The 23154-nt window shown below is 57.2% G+C and overlaps 1 protein-coding gene across 2 annotated transcripts in view; it reads right to left on the reverse strand.

The window, feature by feature from the left end:
* Positions 1-23154, reverse strand: part of ABR (ABR activator of RhoGEF and GTPase) — a 190207-nt gene that overhangs the window by 139149 nt on the left and 27904 nt on the right. Inside the window, exon 1 of one of the 2 annotated variants that reach the window (XM_054709006.1) lies at positions 6084-6330. The exons of the other annotated variant lie outside the window; for it this stretch is intronic. Within the exon in view, the coding sequence (XP_054564981.1) occupies positions 6084-6144 (61 nt within the window). The 5' untranslated portion in view covers positions 6145-6330. Of the gene's footprint in view, positions 1-6083; positions 6331-23154 lie in introns of those variants that run through there. 2 annotated transcript variants of the gene reach the window in all.

Here is a 23154-nt window from a genome sequence, read left to right on the forward strand (position 1 = left end):
AGGCCTAACGAAGGTCAGAATCTGGGGTCAGAGACGCGGGCTGTCCCAGCTACCGTTGGCCACGGCATCACTTGGCCCCACTTCAAAGGGCTCTTTGCCAGTGCCTTGGGCAGGGGCAGGAATGGGCGTCCATCCCCAACCCCCATACAGGGATGCACCCTGTAGTCTGCCTGTTGCCCTGATTTCTCTCTTCTTCCCCATTTACAGGGTCCGGACAGCGCTCTCCACGCTTCAGGGACACACAGAACACGGGGCATCCATGGCTCCAACGATCTGGCCCACTGAAATGCAAGCTAGGGGAGACCAAAGCCACACGTCAACCTCCGTCTCTCCCACCCTGCCCTGCCGACAGGTGAGCCTGCTGGCGACAGGTGAGCCTGCTGGCCTCCCCTACTGGCATCAGGGGGAAGTGCCGAGACGCTACAGGTAGAATGTGGTGGGTACTCCAAGCCCCATGGATAGCCTCAGCTTACCTACCACACCAGGGGCCAGACAGAGGCCAATGGTGTGGAGATGACCTCGAGTGGTTCTAAAGCCACCTAGTTCCTGGCGTGCCCCCAAAGAACCTAAGCTGAGCCCAACAGCTGCAGCACCAACACTGGCAGTGCCGCCTTCCAGCCACACAATCACAGGCCATAGCAACGCGAGGGACTCCCTTGGGGGTCTCCGACTCCACTGTAAGCTCCTACAATTACCACATCCACCCAGCTGGAAACTTGTGAATGGGCCAGCTAATGGGTTTCTGAGATTTCTAGTGGAGTAAGAAGTTACAGAAACCAAGAACCCGGAAGTTTCCTTCCCCCATAATATTACGTATTATTGTGTATGAGGCACTGGGCTAGGCACCATCTAAGAACCTGGTCCAACGTGCTCTTCCCTTCTTCCCCCCTTCCCACGCGCTCCCAAACTTCTCTGCAAGCCTTTTACGAGTGGGGACCATGGTGAGCTGGACAGCTGAGCAGGTCAATACAACCTTTATCTTCAAAGCACTTTATACAAACATTTCACCAAGTAACCCACACAGCACCCAGGAGAGCTATCACAGCCTCACTTTACGGAAGTACGCACAAGGAGTGGGCACCAGAGCCGTCCAGCAAACAGACCAGGCCTCAGAGAGCAGCCCACGTCGTCCACCCTACCCACCAGAGGGAGCAGAATGGGTTTTTCTCACGATCCCCCCACCTTCTACTCCCCTACCAGCATTTCCCAGCTGGTTCAACCAAGAATGTTTCTGTCATTTCTTCCTCTTTCCAAAGAACAACAACATCAGCAACCACCACAACAGCACATGGCGTTGCTCTGAGTAGATGACTTCATTCCTCTGCCCCGGCCCGACCTCCCAGACTCCAGCAGCCATGACGGTGACGGCCTGCTGTTCCGACTGGCGCTGTTCCCAGGATAAGAAGACATCCACCTGCAGGTGTTTACTCGCACCGCAGGGGAGGTCTAATCAAACCCACACAGTCTGCCAGGCCAGCGGCTGCTATAGGAATAAGATGGGAAACTGAGGCAGGCTCATGATCATCCGGAGACGGGTTGTGGTCCCCAAGTGCTTTCCTGGCCCAGGGACAGGGCACTGAGTCTATAAGGGGCATGCAAATATCGCGACAGACTGAACTACCCCCGGGGAACGTTGCTTGGGATGAGAGAAGTGAGCTCCAAAAGGTAGGCTCTAACAACAACAGATGGCCGTGTTCTGCCTTCTGTGAGGTCCAAGTAACTGCAAGCTTTGTTTGGCTCAATAGAGTAGGAATGTTTAAGGCCAGAGCTGAAAGGCTTGGGACAAAAAAAGAGGCTGAAATGGCAAAGGAAAAGACTAAATGAGCCCTCAGCTCTTTAAATAAATCCTGAACATATGGCTAACGACTTTCCATTTGAAGAGGTGCCAAATGATTGGCCTACCTGGGGCACATACATCTCAATCCAGATCTTTACGGAGGGTGGTCTCCACTCAGGGGGACAGAGGAAGTTTCAGAGTACCAGCCCCACCCCCCATTTTGAGGTATTCCACAGAATTTAATGTAATCCAACCTAATCCCATGACACAGAAGAAAGCCAAGAGGAAGTGATGTGTTTAGTGGAAAAGGTGATGAGAGACGGACCTGTATAGCACAGTGGTTGAGCGTCAAACCTATGAACCAGGAGGTCACAGTTTGATTCTGGGTCGGGGCACATGCCCAGGTTGCAGACTCCATTCTGGGTTCTGAGGGAGAGGGGGTGCAGGGGGCACGGGGGGAGGGCGTGCAGGAGGGGGCCAGATCGATGATTCTCTCTCATCATTGATGCTTCTATACACCCCCCCCCCACCCGCCCTCTTCCTCTCTGGAATCAATAAAAACATTTTTTTCTTTTCCTCTTCTTCTTCTTTTTTTTTTTTTTTTAAAGAAAAGGTGATGCCCTAGCTGGTTTGGCTTGGTGGATAGAGCATCGGCCTGAGAACTGAAGAGTTCCAGGTTCGATTCCAGTCAATGGCACATGTCCTGGTTTCGGGCTCGATCCCCAGTAGGGGGCATCCAGGAGGCAGCCGATCAATGATTCTCTCTCATCATTGATGTTTCTATCTCCCTCTTCTTCGCTGAAAAAAATAAAATAAAATAAATTTTTTTAAAGTGATGAGAAAAAGAAAAAAGATAAAATGAAGATCACAGCCCCACAGAGAGAATCACACCAAATTCAGGGAAAGAATCTAGGCAAGGCATTAAGCTGACATTATTACATTAACGTAGGAAAACGAGTGGCAGAGAGACAGGAAGCGGGATGACGGGAGCCCTCATCTGCCACTCCGTCTTATCGGGGCAAAGACCCTGCTGCAATCAGTCCTGGATCGCTCTGGCAGCTGAGAGCCAACCAGCTCCCTGAGTCAGACAAACCACCCTCACCGCAGCCCTTCAAGACTTCCCACAGGGGGAGAGGGTCTGTTGCCCACCCCTTATCCACTGACTATCCACATGCAATGGAAGGGGACACACTCCCCCGGCACAGAAGCTGAAGCCAAAACGAGCTGACAACTCCAAAGGCAAGACGTCTGCAAAGAAAAGGGCTGGTTGACAGTCGGGCACCTTAGAATACAGAATCCCCGGCCTCCGTGAGCTCAGAGCCTCAACCAGCCCTGCTTTGGCTGCAGGACCAGGCCCAGTTCCTGCAAGAGACACAGGGACAGGCTGGGGTCAGAGTTACTGAGGCCACTGGCCCTGCTGGACCATTTGGGGGAGAACTCTCTGACAGAGGACCAAAGAGACAGATGTCCCCCATTCCAGGACATTTCACGGCCTTGAATAAGCTCAGACATACTCAGGTGAAATTCGAGTCTTCCTCCAGTATGACCTGAATTCCAGCTTTGTCATTTATCCGTTATGCGACCTTAGGTAATGATTTGAGCTTACTGAGCTTCTCTCTCTGTAAAATGGGGGTGAGACGCCTGTCTGGTATGGCTCAGTGGTTAAGTGTTGAACTGTGAACCAGGAGGTCACGGTTTGATTCCCGGTCAGGACACATGCCTGGGTTGTGGGCTCGATCCCCAGTGTGGGGCGTGCAGGAGGCAGCTGATCAATGAGTCTCTCATCATTGATGCTTCTATCTCTTTCTCCCTCACCCTTCTTCTCTGAATTCAATATATATATTTTTTCATAGCGGTAAGACTACCTACCCATCTCGCCCGAGTTGTGAGGTTTGGAGAGAATGGGTGGAGAGTGCCTAGCAGAGAGCGTGGCATATAGCAGGTCCTCAGGCGATGCTATTATCACTGTTAGATGATATTATCATGTGCTCAGGAGAAAAGATTTCTCACCGGGTAACTCACATCTCTAAGAAGGGACGCTGGCCACCCTGTGCCCTAGGTACAAGCCCCTTCGCCATTCCTGGTGGATTTGGCTTTTGTGGCGACCTGCCACTCCAGGTCTGTGAGCCTTGTAAGCAAACAACTCCCCGAGAGGCAGAGGAACTTCCTCTGGGAGCCACGGGCCCCTCGGCCAGGCACATGACAGCCCGGGTATTTGTTTTAAACGCAGGCTCTTGTCAAGAGGAAACTTCGTGGCTAACAGCCCAAACATGACTGCACAGCACCTCCCCAGGAAGCCTCGTTCGACAGCTCTCACATAAGCTGTTCCGAGGAGGAACTCCTCTCACTGCTGCCAAGGCAGTGCCCCCTCCCAGCCCTCCAGCCGGCTGCTCCAGGAGCCCCGGGGCCAGGGCAGAAGCAGCAGCAAAACACAGACAGCTCAGATGCCAGCCTGCCAGAGTCAGGGCTGGTACACAGGCATCACCACCCCCCCCCCCCCACCCCCCACCATCCCCCCAAAGAGGCCCTCGGTCTAATTCCCTTTCCTAGGCCCGCCTTCCTCAGGTCAGAAATTTTCAAGGCAGCCTCAGGCAATTTTGCTTCTCTGGTGGGGTGGGGGGTGGGGCGGGGAAGGGGGCGACAGGAAAGCTTGGGAATGATGAGGTCTGGGCTTCTTCCTCAGGGCACAGGAGGATTCTATGCTTTGGGAAACAGGGAAACAAACCCAAGAGCCAGACAGATTCAGAAACGTAAGCGGCATGTGAATGTGAGGCATTGTTATGACTGTCATTCTCGCGAGCGCGGCGGGGAGGAGGTCACTAATCCTTTGCGGGTCAGGAGCCGATCTGCAGCGGACCTCTGAGCAGATGTGCGCCCCATTCACGCGGACACACGTGCACACGCATGCCACACAGCCACGGGCCCTGACCTTCACCCAAAGGTGCTGGCCGCGCAGGGGAAGGAGCAGATGGAGCGGCTGGGCTTGGCAGGACTGCCACCCAGGGGGTCGAGCTTGGCCCCTTTGATGTAGAAAAAAAAACAAAGCAGAATGAACCCTCACCAGAGAGCTCCTGGAGTGGGGGCGGGGGTGGGGGGGGAGAGAAAAAGGTTGGAGGGGGAGGAGGAGGTGTGACCCAAGGGGATACAGAGGTCAGAGGCTGGAAGCCTCCAGGGCAAGACCTTGGGGTTCAAGGCATTATCCTTGTCTGCTTCCCCAACCCCCCCACCCCCAACCCCCCATAGGACTGATACCCAGCAATTGGAGCCAAGCTGCCGCTTAAAAATGCCCTTGACCCATGGCATCCAGTGTCCAGAGCCAGAACCTGGTCCCACCTGCCTCCCCCAGCCGCTGCCTCCTGCCTCAGGGCCAGGAGAGTAGCAGGAAAGAGGGAGAGGGTCCCCCTGAAGTGGTGGGGAGAGCGCAGTCCATCTCCTGTCTTCTTCAGGGGGCAGCAGGGCTCTCCCCCACCTCCCTGAGCGCGCTGGGGAAGGGGCCTCCACGCAGGGGTGGGAAGGTGTGCAGGGCTTCAGCCGCCTAAGCAAGGTGGAGTGGGAGGTGGGGGTGGGGCGCTCAGCCCCCGAATGTACCAGAGATCAGGTACACATCCCCAGCGGCGGCGCTGGAGCAATCACAAGATCGCGGCAGATTTGGGAGCCAGGGGGTGGGGGAGATGAGGAGGTTTGCTTTTTCTTTTTTGGGGAGGGTGCGGGGTAGAGGAGGGGTGGTGATGAGGCTGGGAGGAAAGACTGCGGAGCCGGGGTTTATAGCTCCTTCTCCACAGGGCCCCCCACACAGATCTGCACACACACTCTCCCTTCCCGCCCACCCCACCCCCACCCCGAAACACACACCCGTCTCAGGACGTCCCTGGGGTGGCCAACTCTGGCCCCAAGGACTTTGCCAAAATGGCCTTTCTGCTTCAGCATGGACAGGAGGAGCAGCCAGTCGGGGGGCGGAGGCAGCCCCCCCACAAAGGCTCTCCCCTCTTCCCGAGGGCTGGGGAGTGGTCGGTTACACAACAGGTGGGAGCGGGGTGACCCAGCTCTCCCGGCCCCGTCGGCCCGCCGCCCGCCTCCCACCCGCCTCAAGTCCGCTCCGGGGACCCCATCTGCGGCCGATCGTGGGGGTCCCACGCCGCTTCCCCGCCTCCCGGGCCGCCGGGCACTTGGCCGGCCGTGCCCGCCGCCCCCGGCCCGCGCCGGGCTCCCCACCCAAGCCCGGCCCCTCGGGCCCGGGGGCCGTCGGGGCGCCTCGCGGGCGCGGGGCCATCCCCGCCCGCCCCCGCCCCCGCCCGCGCGCACGTACTGCTGTAGAGGGTGTCGATCCAGGAGAGGCGCGGCAGGCCCGGGTGGCTCAGCGGCTCCATGCCCGCGGCTCCGCGCGGCGGCGGCGGCGGCGGCGGCTCGGTCAGATCGGAAACCCGACCCTCATCGCACAACAAAGGCGGGAGGGCGCGGGCGGCGGGCCGGCGGGCCGGCGGGGCGCCGGGAGGGGTGGCCAGTCCTGGAGGCCGAAGTTGCCGAGCGCGGGGCGGAGGCGGGGGGACGCAGGGAAACAGGTAGCAGGGAGGAGCGAGCCGGAGCCGCCGGGAGGGCGGGGGCGGGCGAGGGCGGGCGAGCGCCCCCCGGAGCCCTGCCGGCCACTGCGGCCGCGGCGAGCCCGCTGCGGATGCCGAAGCCTGGTCCCCGCGACCCGCGCGCCAACTAGCAACTTGCGCGGGGCCGCGCGGCGCCCAGGGGCGGGGGCCGGAGGCCGCGACCAATCTGCGCGCGGCTCCCGCGCCCCCTCCCCCGCCGCAGCGCGCCTCCGGACCCGGCGCGGGTGTGGGGAGCAGCCCCCGTCCCCACCGACGCCCGGACCGGGGAGCAGTCCCGCGGGGGCTCCGCGCTGCGGCGCAGGCCCAGGCTCCGTCTCCTCCCCTCGCTCGGCTCAGCCGCGGCTAGCCACCCGCAGACGAGGTGTCACGGGGAGACCTATGCGCCCGCAGGGGTGACATCACCTGCCACCCCGGGATCTCTAAGCGCAGTTTCTGGGGCCGGTGCGGCTGCCAGGCCCCTCCCCGAGGCAGGCCTGGGAGGCGGCGCCGACCCGGTTCCGGTCCTGCCTGCCTGCGGGCGGCTTTGGCGGCCCTGGGACTCCTCGCGTCCAAACCTTCACAGCGCCTCCTGCATGGAAACACCCTTGACCTCAACGCCGGGCGGTCCCAGCCCTGCACTCCAGGGGGCGGCCGCTGGAGGAAGACCGGAGGCTGGGGCTCAGTGAGCGGCTGTGGAGGACAAACCAGGGTACAGGAGAGGCCGGGGTCTCTGCTGGGTCCCCTCCAGGACCCTCCTCTGGGGATTTCTGGCACATACAAATCTAGGGGAGTCTGGGATCAAGATGCCTCTGACAACAGAACCTTCAGAAACAAAATCCCTCCCTAAGACCCCATGAAAGCAGTTAAGAGGTGTGTGTGTGGGAGGGGGGGGGGGGGAAGCTTTATGCCTGTCCCCTGAGTGCTGGTTCTATGCGACCCAAGGCAACTTGGGTTCTGCAGGCCTCCTTGGGCCAAAGGACTCAGGAGAAGACACTGGAGGGGCAGGGGCAGCCTCGGGGGGTCCAGAGCAGCCGGGGCGGAAGCTCCTGGACCCTCGGGAGGGAGGCAGTGGCACCCTGCGCTGGGCCGGTTATGCTGTTTTTACCTCAGATAGTGAGGGTTCTGAGGATGGAGGCGACCTTCTCTACCCCCACCTCCACCCCCAGCCCCAAGCAAAGCTGGGACCCAGCTCTACAGACAGGCCTACAAGATGAGGCTCCCTGGCCTCTGTGGGGGGCAGTGTTGTCAGCATCCACTCCCATGGGGGAGCGGGTCCTCATCTTTCCAAACAACTGTAGGCCTATTGCCGCTTCTTTTTTTGTTTTGTTAAGCCTCGCCAGAGGACATTTTTCCATTGATTTTTGGAGAGAGTGGAAGGGAGGGGGAGAAGCAGAGAGAAACATCTACGTGAGAGAGACACATGGATTGGTTGCCTCCTGCATGTGACCCCGACCATGGCCAGGGATCAAGCCTGCAACCGAGGTACGTGCCCTTGTCAGTCCGAGGGCTGACTCTCTATCCACTGAGCCACACCAGCCAGGGCCCTACTTTTCCTTAAGGGGTGAGTCAGACCCTCACCAGGATGCCGAAAGGAAGCCTGCACCAGCCCCTGCAGCTGCTTGGGTAGCGCCCTCCAGAGCTGCCCCAGGGCAGATGGTGGCCACAGGCTCACAGAGGATCTGCAAACCCCTGGGAGATGCAGTGGAAGATGCTCTGGGTTGTGGAAAGCCTCCACAGGTAGCCGCACTGGAACTGTGAGGTAACACTGGCCCCTCCCTGCTTCCACGTGGCTCTCCCCGTCCCAGCCCTCCTGGCTCAGGCCCTGGCTCTGGCTCTCGTGGCCCCTCCCTGCTCAGCTGTCACCCTCCACCATTCCTGCGTTGCACACAAGACTGGTTGGACCAAGCAGGCACCTGGAGCTTGGCAGAAAGAGGGGGCGGGGGGGGGGGGCAGGCGCATACATCGCCAATAAGATGCTCCAGAAATAGAGCCAGGATGGGAGAGGGAGCGAATGGGCTCTAAGAGGAACAAGAGGGAGGAGAGTGATCGGGGAGCAGCAGGGAGGGGCCCAGGACCTCTCTTCTTCTCACATGGAACTCTCTGAAGGCACAGAACCCAGAAGAAAGATGGAAGCAGCGGCACTGCCCCCTTCTCCACCACCCCCTCTCCTCCCCTCCCTCCCCCCCCTCCCCCACCAGGGCAGCCTCGCCCTCTCTCCACCTCTCCACATGCTGCAAGGATTTTCCTATGGCCACATCCGGGCACTGACTGTGAGCAGGCCATGGATGTATGTTTCTGCGTGAGTCACATACATTTGCATACATTTTACATTTTTATCTACAAAAGGCTTGAACAAGCTATTTTCAGCATTTCTGAAGCTAAAATGTTACAGTTGCTCTCCTTAACGATGCCATAGTTTGCTTTTTTCCTCACTCTGCCCAATTCTGTCTTGGACCTCCCACTCCAGAACACAATTCAGGGGGGAGAGAGAGAGGAATCGTAGAGGCAATAAGGAGGAACCCCTCTAATAATTAGCAGAGGAGGCCTACCGTGCACTTGGCCTGGCTCTTCGTGTTTTGTTTACAAGATCATATCACTGTGAACCCCAGTATCTCAGTTGCCTCCATTTTCCAGATGAGAAAACTGAGGCACTGAGCAGCTAAGTAACCCACCCAGACAGGAAGTGGAGGGCTGGGACTCAGACCTGGCGCCGTCTGCTCATGCTCTTACATGCCATCCATGCTGCCTCCCCTGTCAGTTGACTGGCGAAAGCAGAGTGGCAAAGGCCCCGGGAAATCTTTGCTGGCCCCCGGGTTAGAGACCACCTTCCAGGAAGCCCATCCAGCCCTCGTCCATCCCTACACACGTGTCACACAGACGTGTCCCCGGTAAGGGCAGTTACTTCATGCCTTGACGCCATCACTGGGTGGCTTTCAGTAGACGTTAACACCACACGGCTTGACTCTAACCGTGGCTATGGAGACACGTGTGGGGGCCTTTGAGCCCCACGGTGATTTCAGACTGGAGCAGAAGCCTCCAGAAATCCGGCACTGAGGGCAGGGAGGAGATTGGGGGAGACCCAATCCACATCTCAGGGAGGGAGGAGTTAGAAGAGTCACTTTCGTTGGCATTTTGCCAACGGAGAAGTGCACGGCCAGCAACCCCAATCTGTCAGAGCAGCAGGGGTGTGTGCTCCTGTGGACAGGAGGCCCTGATTCAGCTAAGTGCAGGCCTGTCCCTGCACCCCAGGGCACTGAATCAGCACCCACCACAAGGTGTCCTCCAAGCCCGCACCCACCACCCGCTGTCCAGTCCTTTGACCCCCCTCTCCTTCCCCAGCGCTCCCTCTCGCCGTGCACGCGGGCGGTCCCGAACTCCCCACCTCCCAGGGTGACCGCCCTGCTCCTGCCTCGCCACCAGGTTTAAGGGAGATTTACGGAAGGGCAGGTTGTCTTGCCCGGAGCGCTGCTGCTGAGGGCCTGAGTGGGAAGAAGTGATGTCCCATTCTGAAGGTCAGCGGCCTCGCACCGGATTTCCGGGGCTGTGCTACTCATTGCCGCTCCGACAACCCACTCCTGTTTCTACCGGCCACCTGACCGGGATGGGAACGGGAGACTGTGCGTAGCATCCAAACTGGGTATTCCCGCATTTCTTCCCTCCTCACGGTTAGCAACCCAGCTCCACTGAGCAAACAGGAAGGCCTGGGAGTCCCTGCTCCCTCGATCCCCCGGAGGTCACTGCTGGTGAAAAGGCTATCCAAATTGCCGGGAGCACCAGCGGGCAGGGGCTGGGTGTCACTGGTGGCCAGGGCGGGTGCAGCCCTTTGCATTCAAATGAAAAAAACAAAGGACAGACTGTGACGGCCAAAGAACCGAGTGTTTTCCCCGTCCCTGGCAGATCAGCTCTTTAAAAGCTGGGACTACACCTTTCCTCACGGGGTCTACACCACACTCGGCCCAGTGGATGAATGAGGCTCAGGTAGACCTCCAAAGCCGCCGTAACCACACGGTGCCCCCCGGTCAGCTTTCTGTCAGAAGCACACAGATTGGCATTCAATTATAAATGTTGAATAAGTAAAATGAACAACAGCTAACGTTTACTTATTGAGTGCTTTTTAAGTGCCATATTGCTCTAGCGATTCCCATAAATTAGCTCACTTAATCCTCATAATAAACCCACGAGACATGCACCACTATCCTCTCCATTCCACAGAAGCGGAAAGGCACGCCCCTGGCCAGGCGGCGGTGACCTTGGAAATGAACCCAGATTCTGAATCCAGAGTCCACACGTGTAAGCTGTACGGGGCTGCAGCGAGTGAACAATGAACAAAGAGAATGAAGTTAAGACTCGGGGAGAAAGAAATCGGGGCTACAGGAGAAACGCGAGGCAGAACCCCCGGGGCCGCCAATGACGAAGCAAAAAGAGAGCTGGCTCCCCAAGAAACCACAGCCACTACACAGGGCAGGGGACCCCGGGCACGAGCTGCCTGCAACCAATCCAAACCCTCCTGCTTCTATGCCCTGGGCCGGCCCCCGTTTTCACATCTGTAGGTGGGCAGCCAGGAGGGTCGGAGAGATGACTCCCAGGCTTCCTACCAGCCCTAGAGGACCATACACGTCGCTTCCCAGCAGACCCCGGGGTGGCCTGTTCCTGCTCCTGGCTTCATTCCCTTCACCTTGGTCCAGTAAAGTGGCATTGACTGTTCTAGAATTCACTCGCACCCGTGGGGCCTGGAGAGAAGAGAACTCCCCAGGCTCCCACTGAGTCACCTCGGAGGGAGAAGGCTTGGCCTAAGAGTTCTGTCCTTGGCCCTCTTCCCACCTGCCTCTTCCCAGCCTCCTCGCTGGTCCAGCGGGCAGTGAGGTCTGCAGGCCGCACAGATGAGCGCACAGCCCTCCCCAGTTACTCATTTCTCTATCCAAGTCGTGTGTCAGCTTGAGTCATGGGGAAGCTCGGCCGCTCTGGCAAGAGGTAAACCTGAGAACGGCAGACACCCCCTGGCTGCCTCCCTCGGCCCGGAGGAGGCACCGGGACACCCAGGTCCCTGTAGCCACGAAGTGCCTCACCCACACCCACGTTCCTCGGGGGGTGGGGGGGGGGGGGCGTGTGGAAGCCCTGCTCTCATGACCAGGGCCCACGGTGAGGCCAGCATTCCGGACAGAGGAGCTGCCTCAGGTTAACGAAGCAAGCTGCAGTTTCAGGAGGGCCTCGTGCCAAGCCCCGGCTAACATGGCCCTGACCCAACACGGCTCAGGTTGCACCACCCAGGGGTCAGCAGGGGAGGTTTCCTAGAGAGTAGATCAGAGGGCTCAACCGTAGGGTCCGGAGCCCCTGCCTAGTTACTTACCACAGCATCCCCATCAGCTTTTGGAAAGAGGCCAGTAGAAGAGGCGGAAGGATTCCCTTAAGTCCCAAAGGCCCAGAGACAAAGTTCAATGGCTCCGACTGGTCAGCTCCGAGCAAAGCAGGGGCATATCCAGCTGGGGTCAGGGCTCACGGGCTGGCCCTCTGCCCTCCTGTGGCCAGCATTCCCCTGAAGCTGGCTGTGCTCCTCGCTCTTTCGGCCAGAGTTCTGCAGACGCGTCCCACCCCTGCGCTGCTCTGCCAGGAGCTCTGACGCCACTCACCAGGCTGGCCCCGTCCCCGTCAGGGCCAGGAGTGGCCACAGGGGCTGAGGGCGGGCTTGCCAAGGAGACCGGCTCCGAAGGTGGCAGCTCAACATTCATGCAGGCTAGGAGAAAGGAGCATCACAGCCTCGCCAGTGGTGCTCGCTATTAGTGCAGTCTTGCTTTGGGATTGCCGTGTTCAAGTTCGTGGGTGTGCGGCCCTGTCTCTTTAAGGACCAGGCCTCTTTAAGGCAAGTTCCCTCTGCAGTCACTCCCGCTACCAGCGCTCCTGCGGCAGACAGCGGGGGCTCCCGAGCGCCACCTGGTGGCCCAGAAGAGCAGCGCTTCGGCCACCAGGAGCAGCCCAGCTAAGAGGCCTGGAAAAAGTCTGCACTAAAATCTGAGCTTCGCCCACCGATTGATTCTACACAGGGCTGTGGGGTTTCCCTTGTGAGCAACAAGGCTGGGGAAGTCAGGAGGGACTCCATTTGGGGTCAGGAGATAGCAGGAGCCCGCATGAGTGACCCGAAAAGAAAAACCATCCCACTGGACAAAACCTTCCCTAAGATATTCTCAAATGGGGGGATTTTTCCCAGTCTCCCTGCTTGCCAGCTGCAGGATCTGAAGCACCGCTATACGTACGTACCCTGTCCCCATAAACACTGGAACAGTGCTTCTCAATTAGGGGAGGGGTAGTGGGTATTGCCCCACTAGGAAGTATTAGAAAAATGGGTAGGAGCGTTTTAAAGCCAGAGTTCTTAAAATATCCTGCAATATGCAGAACTGTCCCAAAGAACGTCTGTCCCCAAATGGCAACAGTGTTAACAACACAGGTGATGGGGAACGGAGGGTGGTGCTATGGCAAGCTCATACCCCCCTGTTCTTCTTTTCCTCATCAGTCTGCCTTCCGTGTCCTCCCTAGATTTTACCTTTATAATCCTCAAGGGAGTGGTCTGGCCCAGGCCGCCTTCAGAGAGGATGCCAGTGGCCCTGGCAGCGCCCCCCAGAGGCTCAGCACATACCTGCACCCGGCCTGCGTTGGGTCATCCTGACACTTGGGAGGGAGAGGCAGGCAGACTCAGATGGCGAGGGAGCAGCGGACCGTCTCTGAGAAGAAATCGCAGAAGACCAGCCACCCAGTTCCCCCAAGGGTCCTTCCTACATGAATGACCTCACTTCGCCCGGCGCCCTGTCGCCGGGCTGTCCCACCGCGTGCATCTTTTACATAAGGCACTTTCAGATTCTGGTCATGAAACTTGGTGACTCCTAATTTCCCCTTCTGCAAGGCCATCGCGCCCTATCCTGGGCTGGTCGGCTCAGCCTCGTGAGCACAGTCTGGTGCCAGCGGCTGACGTGAGAAACCAACACACGTGACGTGTGTCCTCATGAAGGGAGCGTGGGGAAGAATGAAACTCTGGCTGCGGCGGTCAGTGAAAGCTGCACAGTGGTCACATGGGAGCTGGGTCTGTTGCCTGGAGCAGCCCCGGGCTCACCGGCCGATAGCACAGCTAGAAGGATCAATTGGAGGGAAAAGTTTCCCAGCAGCTCCCAGAAACTAGACGGCACGTTCTAAAACACATCTGGCCGGTCGCTCCCTTCTAAGACCCATCGGTGGCTTCCCACGGCTGTCAGAACAAGCACCCACAGCCTCTTGGTGGCACACTAGGCCCCGAGGCCTGGCCCCTGCACCTCCCTCCAGCTTCCTCTGGCACATTCCCCTCCTTGCTCTCTTTTTTTTTTAAAATTAATTTTAAAAATACATTGTTACTGATTTCAGAGAGGAAGAGAGAGGGAGAGAGAGAGAGAAACATCAACAATGAGAATCATCGACTGGCAGCCTCATTGATTAGCTGCCTCTGCGCGCCTCACTCTGGGGATCGAGCCCGCAACCCAGGCGTGTGCCCTGACTGGGAACCGAGCTGTGACCTCCTGGTTCACGGGTCGACGTTCAACCACGGAGCCACGCCAGCCCGGCCTCCTCCTTGCTATCTTGCTTTTTCCAGAACTTTTGCACAGGTTGATATCTCTGGCTAAAATGCTCCACCCCCCACACTCTGCCTGGATATTTCCTGCTCTTCCTTCTGGTCTCAAACTTGAATGTCACTTCTGCTAGGAGGCTTTCCCGAACCACCAGACCAGGGAGGCCTGCATTTCAGATGACCCAGTCCTCTTGTAAGCCCCTCAATGCCCGCCTCTTCTGCTAGACGGAGAGCTGCAAGGGGTTAGGAACCACATCTCTCTCGTTCACCGCTGTAACCCCAGAACCTTGAAACGGTGATTCAATCACCAAATGAGAAAGTGAATGACTAAATAACCGAATATAGTTATGGTTACCAAGAGCCTGGAAAGGAGGGAGGACAGATGATGCTTTAGCCGGCCCAGCTTCCGGCCAGGAAAGAACGGTCTGGGCTGGTTAGGGCATCAGGTCGAGAATGACCACACTCTGGAAGGACTCAGAAAACAACAACAGGATCACAGAATCAGATTTGGGGCAGGAGAATTGCTGCTCCAATTAATCCTCTCACTGCTCGCACAGAATCCCAACTGAAAGCTCCCTCATGCACAGGGCTCCCGTGCCAAGCGCCAGCATCCGATGCTGCACTCTTTTTTACCCAATCAGACGCCACCCTGGAAGCGGAATAGAAACCCAGAAACGGCTCAGCCCAAAAAGGGAACTTGGGTCTCAATTCTCAGAGCCCTTCTCTCCTAGGCCTGTCCCAATTACGTTTGTGTTTAGAGGAGGGACGCAAACTGTGGCTCTCCCCTGGGAAAAAAGCAGTTTCTGGGTGGGTGCCTGCCCTGCGTCTCCTGCTGCCTGGGAGGGCGCGGATGCTGGGACGCTGAGAAAGAGGCTTCTGGTAGGCGCAGCCACGCTTACCTCCCCATCTCAGCAGGCGGCAGGCTGAAGCTGTCACTCGTGGACTCCCAGGGATGACTTTGATGCCCCTCCCAGCAGAGATGGGAAATCTTGCTTTCAGCTTACTGACGGGAGAAATATGATGAAAACTGCTTCTGGGGACTCTGTCATCCCAAGGACCTAGCTTGAGAGGGTCTGCAGACTGCCAGACAGACAGACAGACAGACAGGGCGTGGGCAGACCTCTGTGGCTGCTGCTTGCACTGAGCCACGGTGACCACTGGGCAGGCACTGCACCAGACTCAGCTGGTCTGCCGGGCACCTGCAACAAGGGAAGAAGGCTCCTTTTCATTTCCCCGTCACTGAGACAAGGAGACAAATAAGATTGGGTTTGTTGGGCCTCGGGTCCGTGATGGTCCAGAAAATCACCCTAGGCCACTGGGGCCAGTAACCCAGAGGGTTAGTCCCCTAAGCCACCTGCCAGGTTCCCACCTGCTGCCCAGGAAGATACAGGCATAGTTAATCCTCTCAGTGTTCTCCTCCCCTAAAATGCATGGACACAGCGGTCGGAGGGAGTGGCTGGCAATGACGAGCAGAGGGATAATAAAAATGATAGCAATGAACACGTAGTGCTTCCCATGTCGGGGCTGATCTGAGGACTCTGCACGTATGAAACCACTGAATTAAATTCTCCCAGGAACCCAAGTGCTCCAGAATCCGTGTCTTAGCCCCTCAACACTCCATGGCCTCTCTCCACAGAAGGGAAAGAGAACTAAGTGGAGCACACCCTCCATCCAGGGTCTAGCTCTGCCACCAACTCGCTGTGTGACCTGGTGGAACTTCCTTTCCCTCTCTGGGCCTTGGTTTGCTCACTCTGAGATGGAGGCATGCAGGTCATCCTGTCTATGATTCCCGAGAGGAAGACAGATAACCAGGAAATAGCTGACAAGGGAGGGAAGACGCGTTCCCCTTTCCCACACGCCAGGTGCCAATGTTTCAGGAAGGGCATTGGGCTTCGAGGCTAGCAAAGTCACTCCTTCGCTCATTGGACTTTCCCTGAACATTTATAAGACAAGGTGCCTTCCTCTGCCTACGATGCTCCGGATCGTGGCTGGAAAACATGCCCCCCTCTCCCAGCTCGGGTTTGACCGGCAGCCGAGGGGAGGACACGCAGGTGCGGTGTTTCAGCACGTCGGTGGCCAGACGTTTGCCAAGCCTGGATAGGTGGTATCGAAGGTCGCTATGCCCCTGACCTGTATTCTGCTGCATCGAAACGGAATGAACTGGAACCGGTAGAAAAGGAATCGTTGAGAACAGCACATCTTGAAGGACCCCCAAATAGCTGCTTCCATGACAAATCCCTATGCCAAGTGTTCCCTTAAAGTGAAAGGCCTGAAGGACATGACCGCAGAAGAGAGACTTTCTCCCCTCACGTCCACCTGAGCCAGCTGCTCGTCAAAGATGGTCGCGGGACAACACCCCTGGCGTCACTTCTGCCTCTCCTACCAGGAGGAGTGTCCACCGTGGAGAAGGACCGTGCACAGTGCCCACAGCATCTCCTTTAGATGAAGCCACTCTTCCTGAATTAAAAGCCGTCTTGAGCCCAGCCGGCATGGCTTACTGGTTGAGTCTCGACCTATGAACCAGGAAGTCACAGTTCGATTCCGGTTGTTTGGGGCACATGCCAGGTGGGCTTGATCCCCAGCAAACGGGGATGGGGGTGGGGTGGGGGGCAGAATAGGGGCCTGCAGGAGGCAGCCAATCAGTGATTCTCTCTCATCATTGATGTTTCTCTCTCTCCCCCTCTCCCTTTCTTTCTGAAATCAATAAAAACATATATATTTTAAAAACCATCTTGAACAGCATCCTAAGTAAAAGCCAAATATTGAAACTGGAAGTTAAGACTGATCCGCCAATCATGGGTGGAATGATGGTCCGAACTGAAGAGAATTATGTTGATATGCCTACAAAAAACAAGATTCAGAAGCTGAGCACGGGGTTGTGCGGGGGGAGGGGGTTTTCTGAAAAGTGTTGATTTTTCTGTCAGCAACAATAAAATGCTTCCTGAATAGGAAAACAAAAACAGACATGCCCAGAAGTCATCAAGAAGCCAGGCAGTGCCTGGTGTGGGCCCAGAAAGCGGCCTGGACCATGACGTGTGCTACGGGGGAAGGGGACTGGTCATCACGCCCAAACTGGGTGGGTAACCAAATGCTTCCTGGAGGAAGTGCCATTTGAACTGGGACCTGGAAGGACACCTAACATTTAATTTGCAGAAACGGTAGGGTGGGGAGGCAGGGCCCTGGGGTGTGGGGGAGAAGCATAAGCAAGTACACAGAGGCAACATGGGGGTGAAGAGGGGAACCAGAATGAATGGCTGGAGGAGAAGGCCCTTTTGGGGACTGGGGAAGACAGCAGACTATTGCTAACAGAACACGTGGCCTCAGCATGAACTCAGGGGCTCAACAGGTTCTGCAGCTTTTCTTAGGCCTGTCCTTATAAAGAAGTCTTTCTGGGACACCTGCTCCCCCAACCCCCACCCCCGTGCAACACCCACAAAGGTTAGGACCCACTTCCCCTTCTGGTGAGGTTGCAGGGCCAAGGCACCCAGGACCGAAAGCCCTTCGGTCAGCGTGTCCCTGGCTCCATCCTTCTGATCCAGGCACTGTGTTCAGCACGTTACTTTTCCTCTCAGCCTTTTCTCTCCAGCTTTATTGAGATACAGCTGACCAATGACACTGTGTAAGCTTAAGATAGTGGACACGGTGATCTGATACAAGTAGGTATTGTGAAATGATTGCAGTAAGATTAGTTAACACATCCAATGCATCCATGATTCACGTAGTTACGTTCTGTGTGTGTGATGAGAACATGTAAGAGCTACTCTCTGAGGAAATTTCGAGTACACCGTAGAAAATTTCAAGTATAACAATAACAACTGGTGAGCTGCAAGAATTTTTACAACATGTGATACCTAACTATGTAGTCAGGGACACTGACCTCTTTTCCCTGAGATTTCTAAATAAAAAAAAATGACAACAGCCAACACAACATCTGGTGTGAATGAATCAAAATTATACCTTTAATTTTTTTTTGTCGGATCTGCAAAAAAATATATTTTTTGGTGTGCCACAGAATTTCAGTAATTAGTTTATGTGTGCTGTGAGATGAAAAAGATCGAAAATCACCGCCATAGAGTATTGTTAACTATACTCACCATGCTGTACATCAGATTCCCAGAACTCATTCATCTTACACCTGAAAAGTTTGTACCTTTTGACCAACATGTCCCCGTCCCCCACCCTAACCCCAGAACCATCAATCTCCTCTCTGTTTTAGACGTCACTCTAATTTTTAACACATGACCCCTCTGTGTGGAAGACACGATCCTTATTCCCACTTTACAGTTAGAGGCTCCAGGTCACATCTCTAGTAAGTGATAGAGTCAAGTTCACACTCAGGTTTGACTGGGTCCCAGAGCCGAAGTCCCCCAACCACGATTCTGAACTGAATGTTTATGTCTCCCCAAAATTCGCAGATGGAAGCCCTAACCCTCGATGTGATGGTGTGTGGAGGTAAGGGCTTTGGGAGGCGATTAAGCTTAGAGGAGGTCACGAGGGTGGGTACCCAGGATGGGATTAGTGTCCTTATAAGAAGAGGAAGAGACCAGAGCTCTCTCTCTCTGCCATGGGAGGACACAGCAAGAAGGGGGCAAACGACTAGCCAGAAAGGGCGCCCTCATCAAGCAACTAACCATGCCGGCACCTCAACCCGGGACCTCTCAGCCTGCAGAACCGTGGGAAATAGATGTCTATTGCTGAAGCCACCCAGTCTAAGGTATTTTGCTATCGCAGCCTGAGCTCAGACACCTACCCACCCACCGCTCACGGCACTGCAGAGAGCATCCGGGCCTTTGGCATCACGAGGTTCTTCACTGGCAAGGGAGCCGAGTCCCCGCGCACACCAGGTAGCACTGGCGTCGGATACCACTATGAGTTTATCGGCAGAGCTCTCAACGCTGCCTCCAGGGCACGTGTCGGGCAAAGAGGGCACGGGATGCGTCCCTACCCTCCTCCTCCTCCTCAACTAGAGTCTGACAAGCTCTGGAGTCTTTCCATGCCTCCGTGGGCCTGGGGCCCGAAGCTGGAGGGTCCCTGGTGGTTGCCAATGCTGCAAGAGCTCCCCAGCCCCGGGATGTCTCTGACAAACGCGGCCCTGCCTGGCCCAGGTTCAGCCAAGTATTGGAGGGCCACGTGAAGGGAAATGACTCCTTAGCTAACCGCTCAGGGGGATGCAGAAAAAAGAGTTGGGGTATCAGCTCTATCTTGGCTTCATCCAAATGTTCACGTCTCCACTGCTCTGGCCCTAAAGAAGAGGACCAGCACACTCAGAACTTTCTAGAAATTTCTCTGTGCTCTGAACAGAGCCAGAGGCCACTGGGAGAAGATAACACCCCCTGGTGAGGCCGGAGATTCACTTTCCTGAGGAAGGGCCCTGTGTCTGAGGCGCCCAGTTCCCCCCCAGTGCCACCTGGGCCAGGGCTCAGGGGCCATCTGGTCTCAGGCAGCCCTCCCACAGAGGCAGCCTCCGCCCTGCCTGGCGCAGGCTCCGGTGAGTTCCGTAAGGAGCCTTTTTAAAGGGAATCATTCCTCTGCTGGAGCCACCAGGACACGGGGCCCCATCTCATGCTCTGGGGCAGTGGTCGGCAAACTCATTAGTCAGCAGAGCCAAATATCCACGGTACAAACGATCGAAATCTCTTCTGAGAGCCACATTTTTTAAACTTAAACTTCTTCTAACGCCACTTCTTCAACACAGACTCGCCCCAGGCCGTGGTATTTTGTGGAAGAGCCACACTCCAGGGGCCAAAGAGCCGCATGTGGCTCGCGCGCCGCGGTTTGCCGACCACGGCTCTGGGGGAACGGGGAATGGCTGGGGGTTGGAGCTGCAGCAGCCTCAGCTTCGCCGCCGCCGAATGACTTCAAACTTCTCCCCCTGCCCTCCCACCCCTCCCAGGGTGATCCCCACGCCCGGTTTCTAGTCCGACAGGTCACAGCCAGGAAGACATGGTCCCTTTGCCTCCTGGTCCCTGCAAAGTCTCCAGCCCTGGGGACCCCCTGAGGTCTTAGCCATGACTCACAGGAAACCTGGTTCCCCACCCTAACCCTCCGCTCAGGGCCCCGAATCTTCTAGACAGCTCGTTGCCCAGCCCCCAAAGACTGTACTGGGTTGTTTTCCCAGGTTCCTACTTCTAGCTGATGATGCAAGTGTCTTCCCTCCAGGAAGCCACACACGGTCACATGAGAACAGCTACAGGTCACCAGCACAGGGGGGAAGGGTGCAGAAAGAGTCCCCTTGCCTGGACCCCGGAGCCTCGGGTGGTGTCACCCCACTCCCTGCAGCCAACACAGGGATCCTGGGACCGCCCAGGGAGCCCAGCGCGGGCACACATGAGATCACGACTTGGTTGTCAGTCTCCCCAGAGGATACTCCCTTGTGCAGGGGGCCCTTGCACGTGGGCTCTATGCCAGGCAGCCCAAAGCAGAAGACAGCGGCGACCACGCCACACAGGCCGGGAAGGGCCCAGCGCCTCCTCTTCCTAGTGGGACCAGCCAGACCTGGCTCCAGCCCACTCCGCCGCTTAGGTCTCCGGCTCTTGGGGCAGATGCGCCCGCTGGCTGTTGGAGAGAGCCATGCTGGCGGCCACGGAGACAGGAACCTTAGCTGCTGCCCCAGCAGAACCTGCGCCCGGGGGTTAGTGCTTGGGGGGCCGTGGGGAAGCTGAGCTGGTTTGCCCTGGGGCTGCTTTGGTAAAAGGGACCCTGGCGGCCACCCAGCACAACCAGCCGCAGAGGAGGAAGCAGCCGCACAGACGCCCGGCCCTCGAGCTCCTGGCCCCCCGCTGCTCTCCCGGAGGCCACACTTGGAGCTGCACAGCAAGCAGCCCGCCATCCGCTTCCAGGCCGGCCAGCAGCCCGCACTTCCCACAAAGACCACGGACCCCGCCGTCCGTACGTGTGGGCACGTCTAGCCAGGCAGCACTTCTGCTGATCTCTAGGGTGGTTTCCAGGACCGAAAGGGAAGAGGTTCTGTCTTGCCGAGAACGTGGTCCCAGACACCCACCGTAGCTGGCTCCCCACCTGGCCTGCCTGCTCCTGCCTGCTCCAGCCGGCACAGGCCGGTGCTGGGTCCCCAGGACAGGCTAGCTCTCCTCTCAGACCCTCGTCCTCCGGAGGGAGCTGGTGAAGGGGTGGAAGCTTCGATCAGGTGCGGTCAGGACCGCAGGACCTTATTCTGAGAAGCGAGAGTCCTCTCCAGCTCTGCGTGCAGGGGAGATCGGGGAAACAGGTGAACCGTGCCACGGTCCCGCCAAGCACACCCACGCGGCCGGCTCAGGAGCCACCTGCAGTGGGCACCCTGTCATTGGCTCCCGTGTACGCCTTTCTCCTGTCATCAGAAGGCAGCACAGAAGGTGAAGCGTATCGGCTGTTGAGGTGTGTTTTTGAAAACTATACCTTGATTCAGGTGTGTTTTTTTTTCTGTTGTGGAAGTAATAACGCCACAATAAAAACAAACTTCAGACCGTAAAACAGTAAAATGAGACCACCGTGATGAGCATTTTCCAGCCCTTTCTGGATGATCATCAAAGCAGCTCTCCACATGGTGCTGGGGAATTTCTCAGCTGCGGATTCTTTGGCCAGGCCAGCTTCACTCTCCCCCCAACCCCCGTCCTGTGACCTCCAGACCTCCAGCTTCCCTCTCCCCCGCCCCCCCCCCCCCCCCCGTCCTGTCACCTCCAGCTTCGCTCTCTACCCCATCCTGTGGCCTCCAGCTTCCCTCTCTCCCCCATCCTGTGGCCTCCAGCAAGGCAAATGCTAACTAGATGAGCTATGACCTTTCTTCACTCAGGGTCTGCTTGGCCCCAAACACAAAGATGAGCCCCCGGAGGGAAACGCTAGCCCCTCACAATCCAGGTAAATGTGTGGGGCGCCTGGGGGCGGGAGGAGCAGGACCTGCCCATCAGAGCGGTCCAGGCACGGTCCAGGCACACCCAACCGGAGGTAAGTCCCACCTGCAATGTCCTCAGAAGGAAGCCGAGAACTCTCCTGACAGGGCCTCAGGCCTCTTCCTTCCTCTGCTAGGCGACAGACAGCTTCAAGGTGAGAAGGAAGTCTTGGTCAGGGCTACCCACCTTGTGGCGGGTGGGCTGTGTCAGTGACATCAGCCCTTTAGCCATGGAAACGGGAGGAGGAGGGGAGAGAGGTCCAGGGTTGAGTGCACTGCACAAGCCAACCCCTGACAGGGCCAAGAGGAGTGGAAGGCTGGGCTTGCCATTGCCGTCTTAGGAAGGCAGGAGGGAGAAGTCCTTTCCAGACGCTGCCACATCGTGGCACAGGCAGGAAATGCCAATGTTTGCACAGTGCCCTGGGGTCAGGGGACAAAGCTGTCAGGGGTCAGAGGCCAGGGGTAGCCCACTGCCCCGGGACTTGTCCCAGTCACCCTGGGACTGAGACAACAGTATTCCCTCACAGCTTCAACCCATTCTCGGCACACCGACTGGGAAGCTCTGAGGGAGGGGGTGGGGGGAAATGGCCTTCTACTTCTGACAAACCCTCCCAAGTGGCCACTGGCTTCGTAAGCGTTTCTGATTTAATGTTTTAATTTAAATTTTATCATTTTTTTTGTTAATCCTCACCCGAGGGCATTTCCCCCCTGATTGTTAGAGAGAGTGGAAGGGAGGAGGAGAGTATCATCGATGCCAGAGAGACACATCGATTGGTTGCCTCCCACATGCCCCCCGACCAGGGGCTGGGGATCAAGCCTGCAACCGAGGAACGTGCCCTTGATGGGAATCGAACCTGAGATCCTTCAGTCCTCGGGGCCAATACTCTATCCACTGGGCCAAACCGGCTATGGCACATTTCTGATTTCAGAAGCCCACACACAGCGAAGATAAAATCAACGAAACTCCCTCTAAGGCAGCGCCCCAGGCCTGTAGCAGGTGAAATTAGGCGAAGTCCAGATGAATTCACCTGCACGCTCAGTCCACGGAGCTGAAGGCACACTTCCCAGGCAGACACCCTATCTGCTGGCAATGGCTGCAGACAAAGCAGAACTGATAGCCTGAAGGAGAATGCCACAGCTCGGGCCAGATATCAGCTATGCCAATCTTGTCAAGGGTTCCTGTTTCCTGGCCGACGACGTGGAGACTGATATTTGCTTTTACAAAGGCAGAACCGCCAACACAGCGGTGGTTCTTCTGATGCTTCCTGCCTGGGTTTGCCCATCCTCCCATCAGAGCAGGGGAGGGGAACAGGACACCTGCCAACCCCCCGGG

This window comes from Eptesicus fuscus, chromosome 20, assembly GCF_027574615.1.
Source record: "Eptesicus fuscus isolate TK198812 chromosome 20, DD_ASM_mEF_20220401, whole genome shotgun sequence".
NCBI classification, from domain to species: domain Eukaryota; kingdom Metazoa; phylum Chordata; class Mammalia; order Chiroptera; family Vespertilionidae; genus Eptesicus; species Eptesicus fuscus.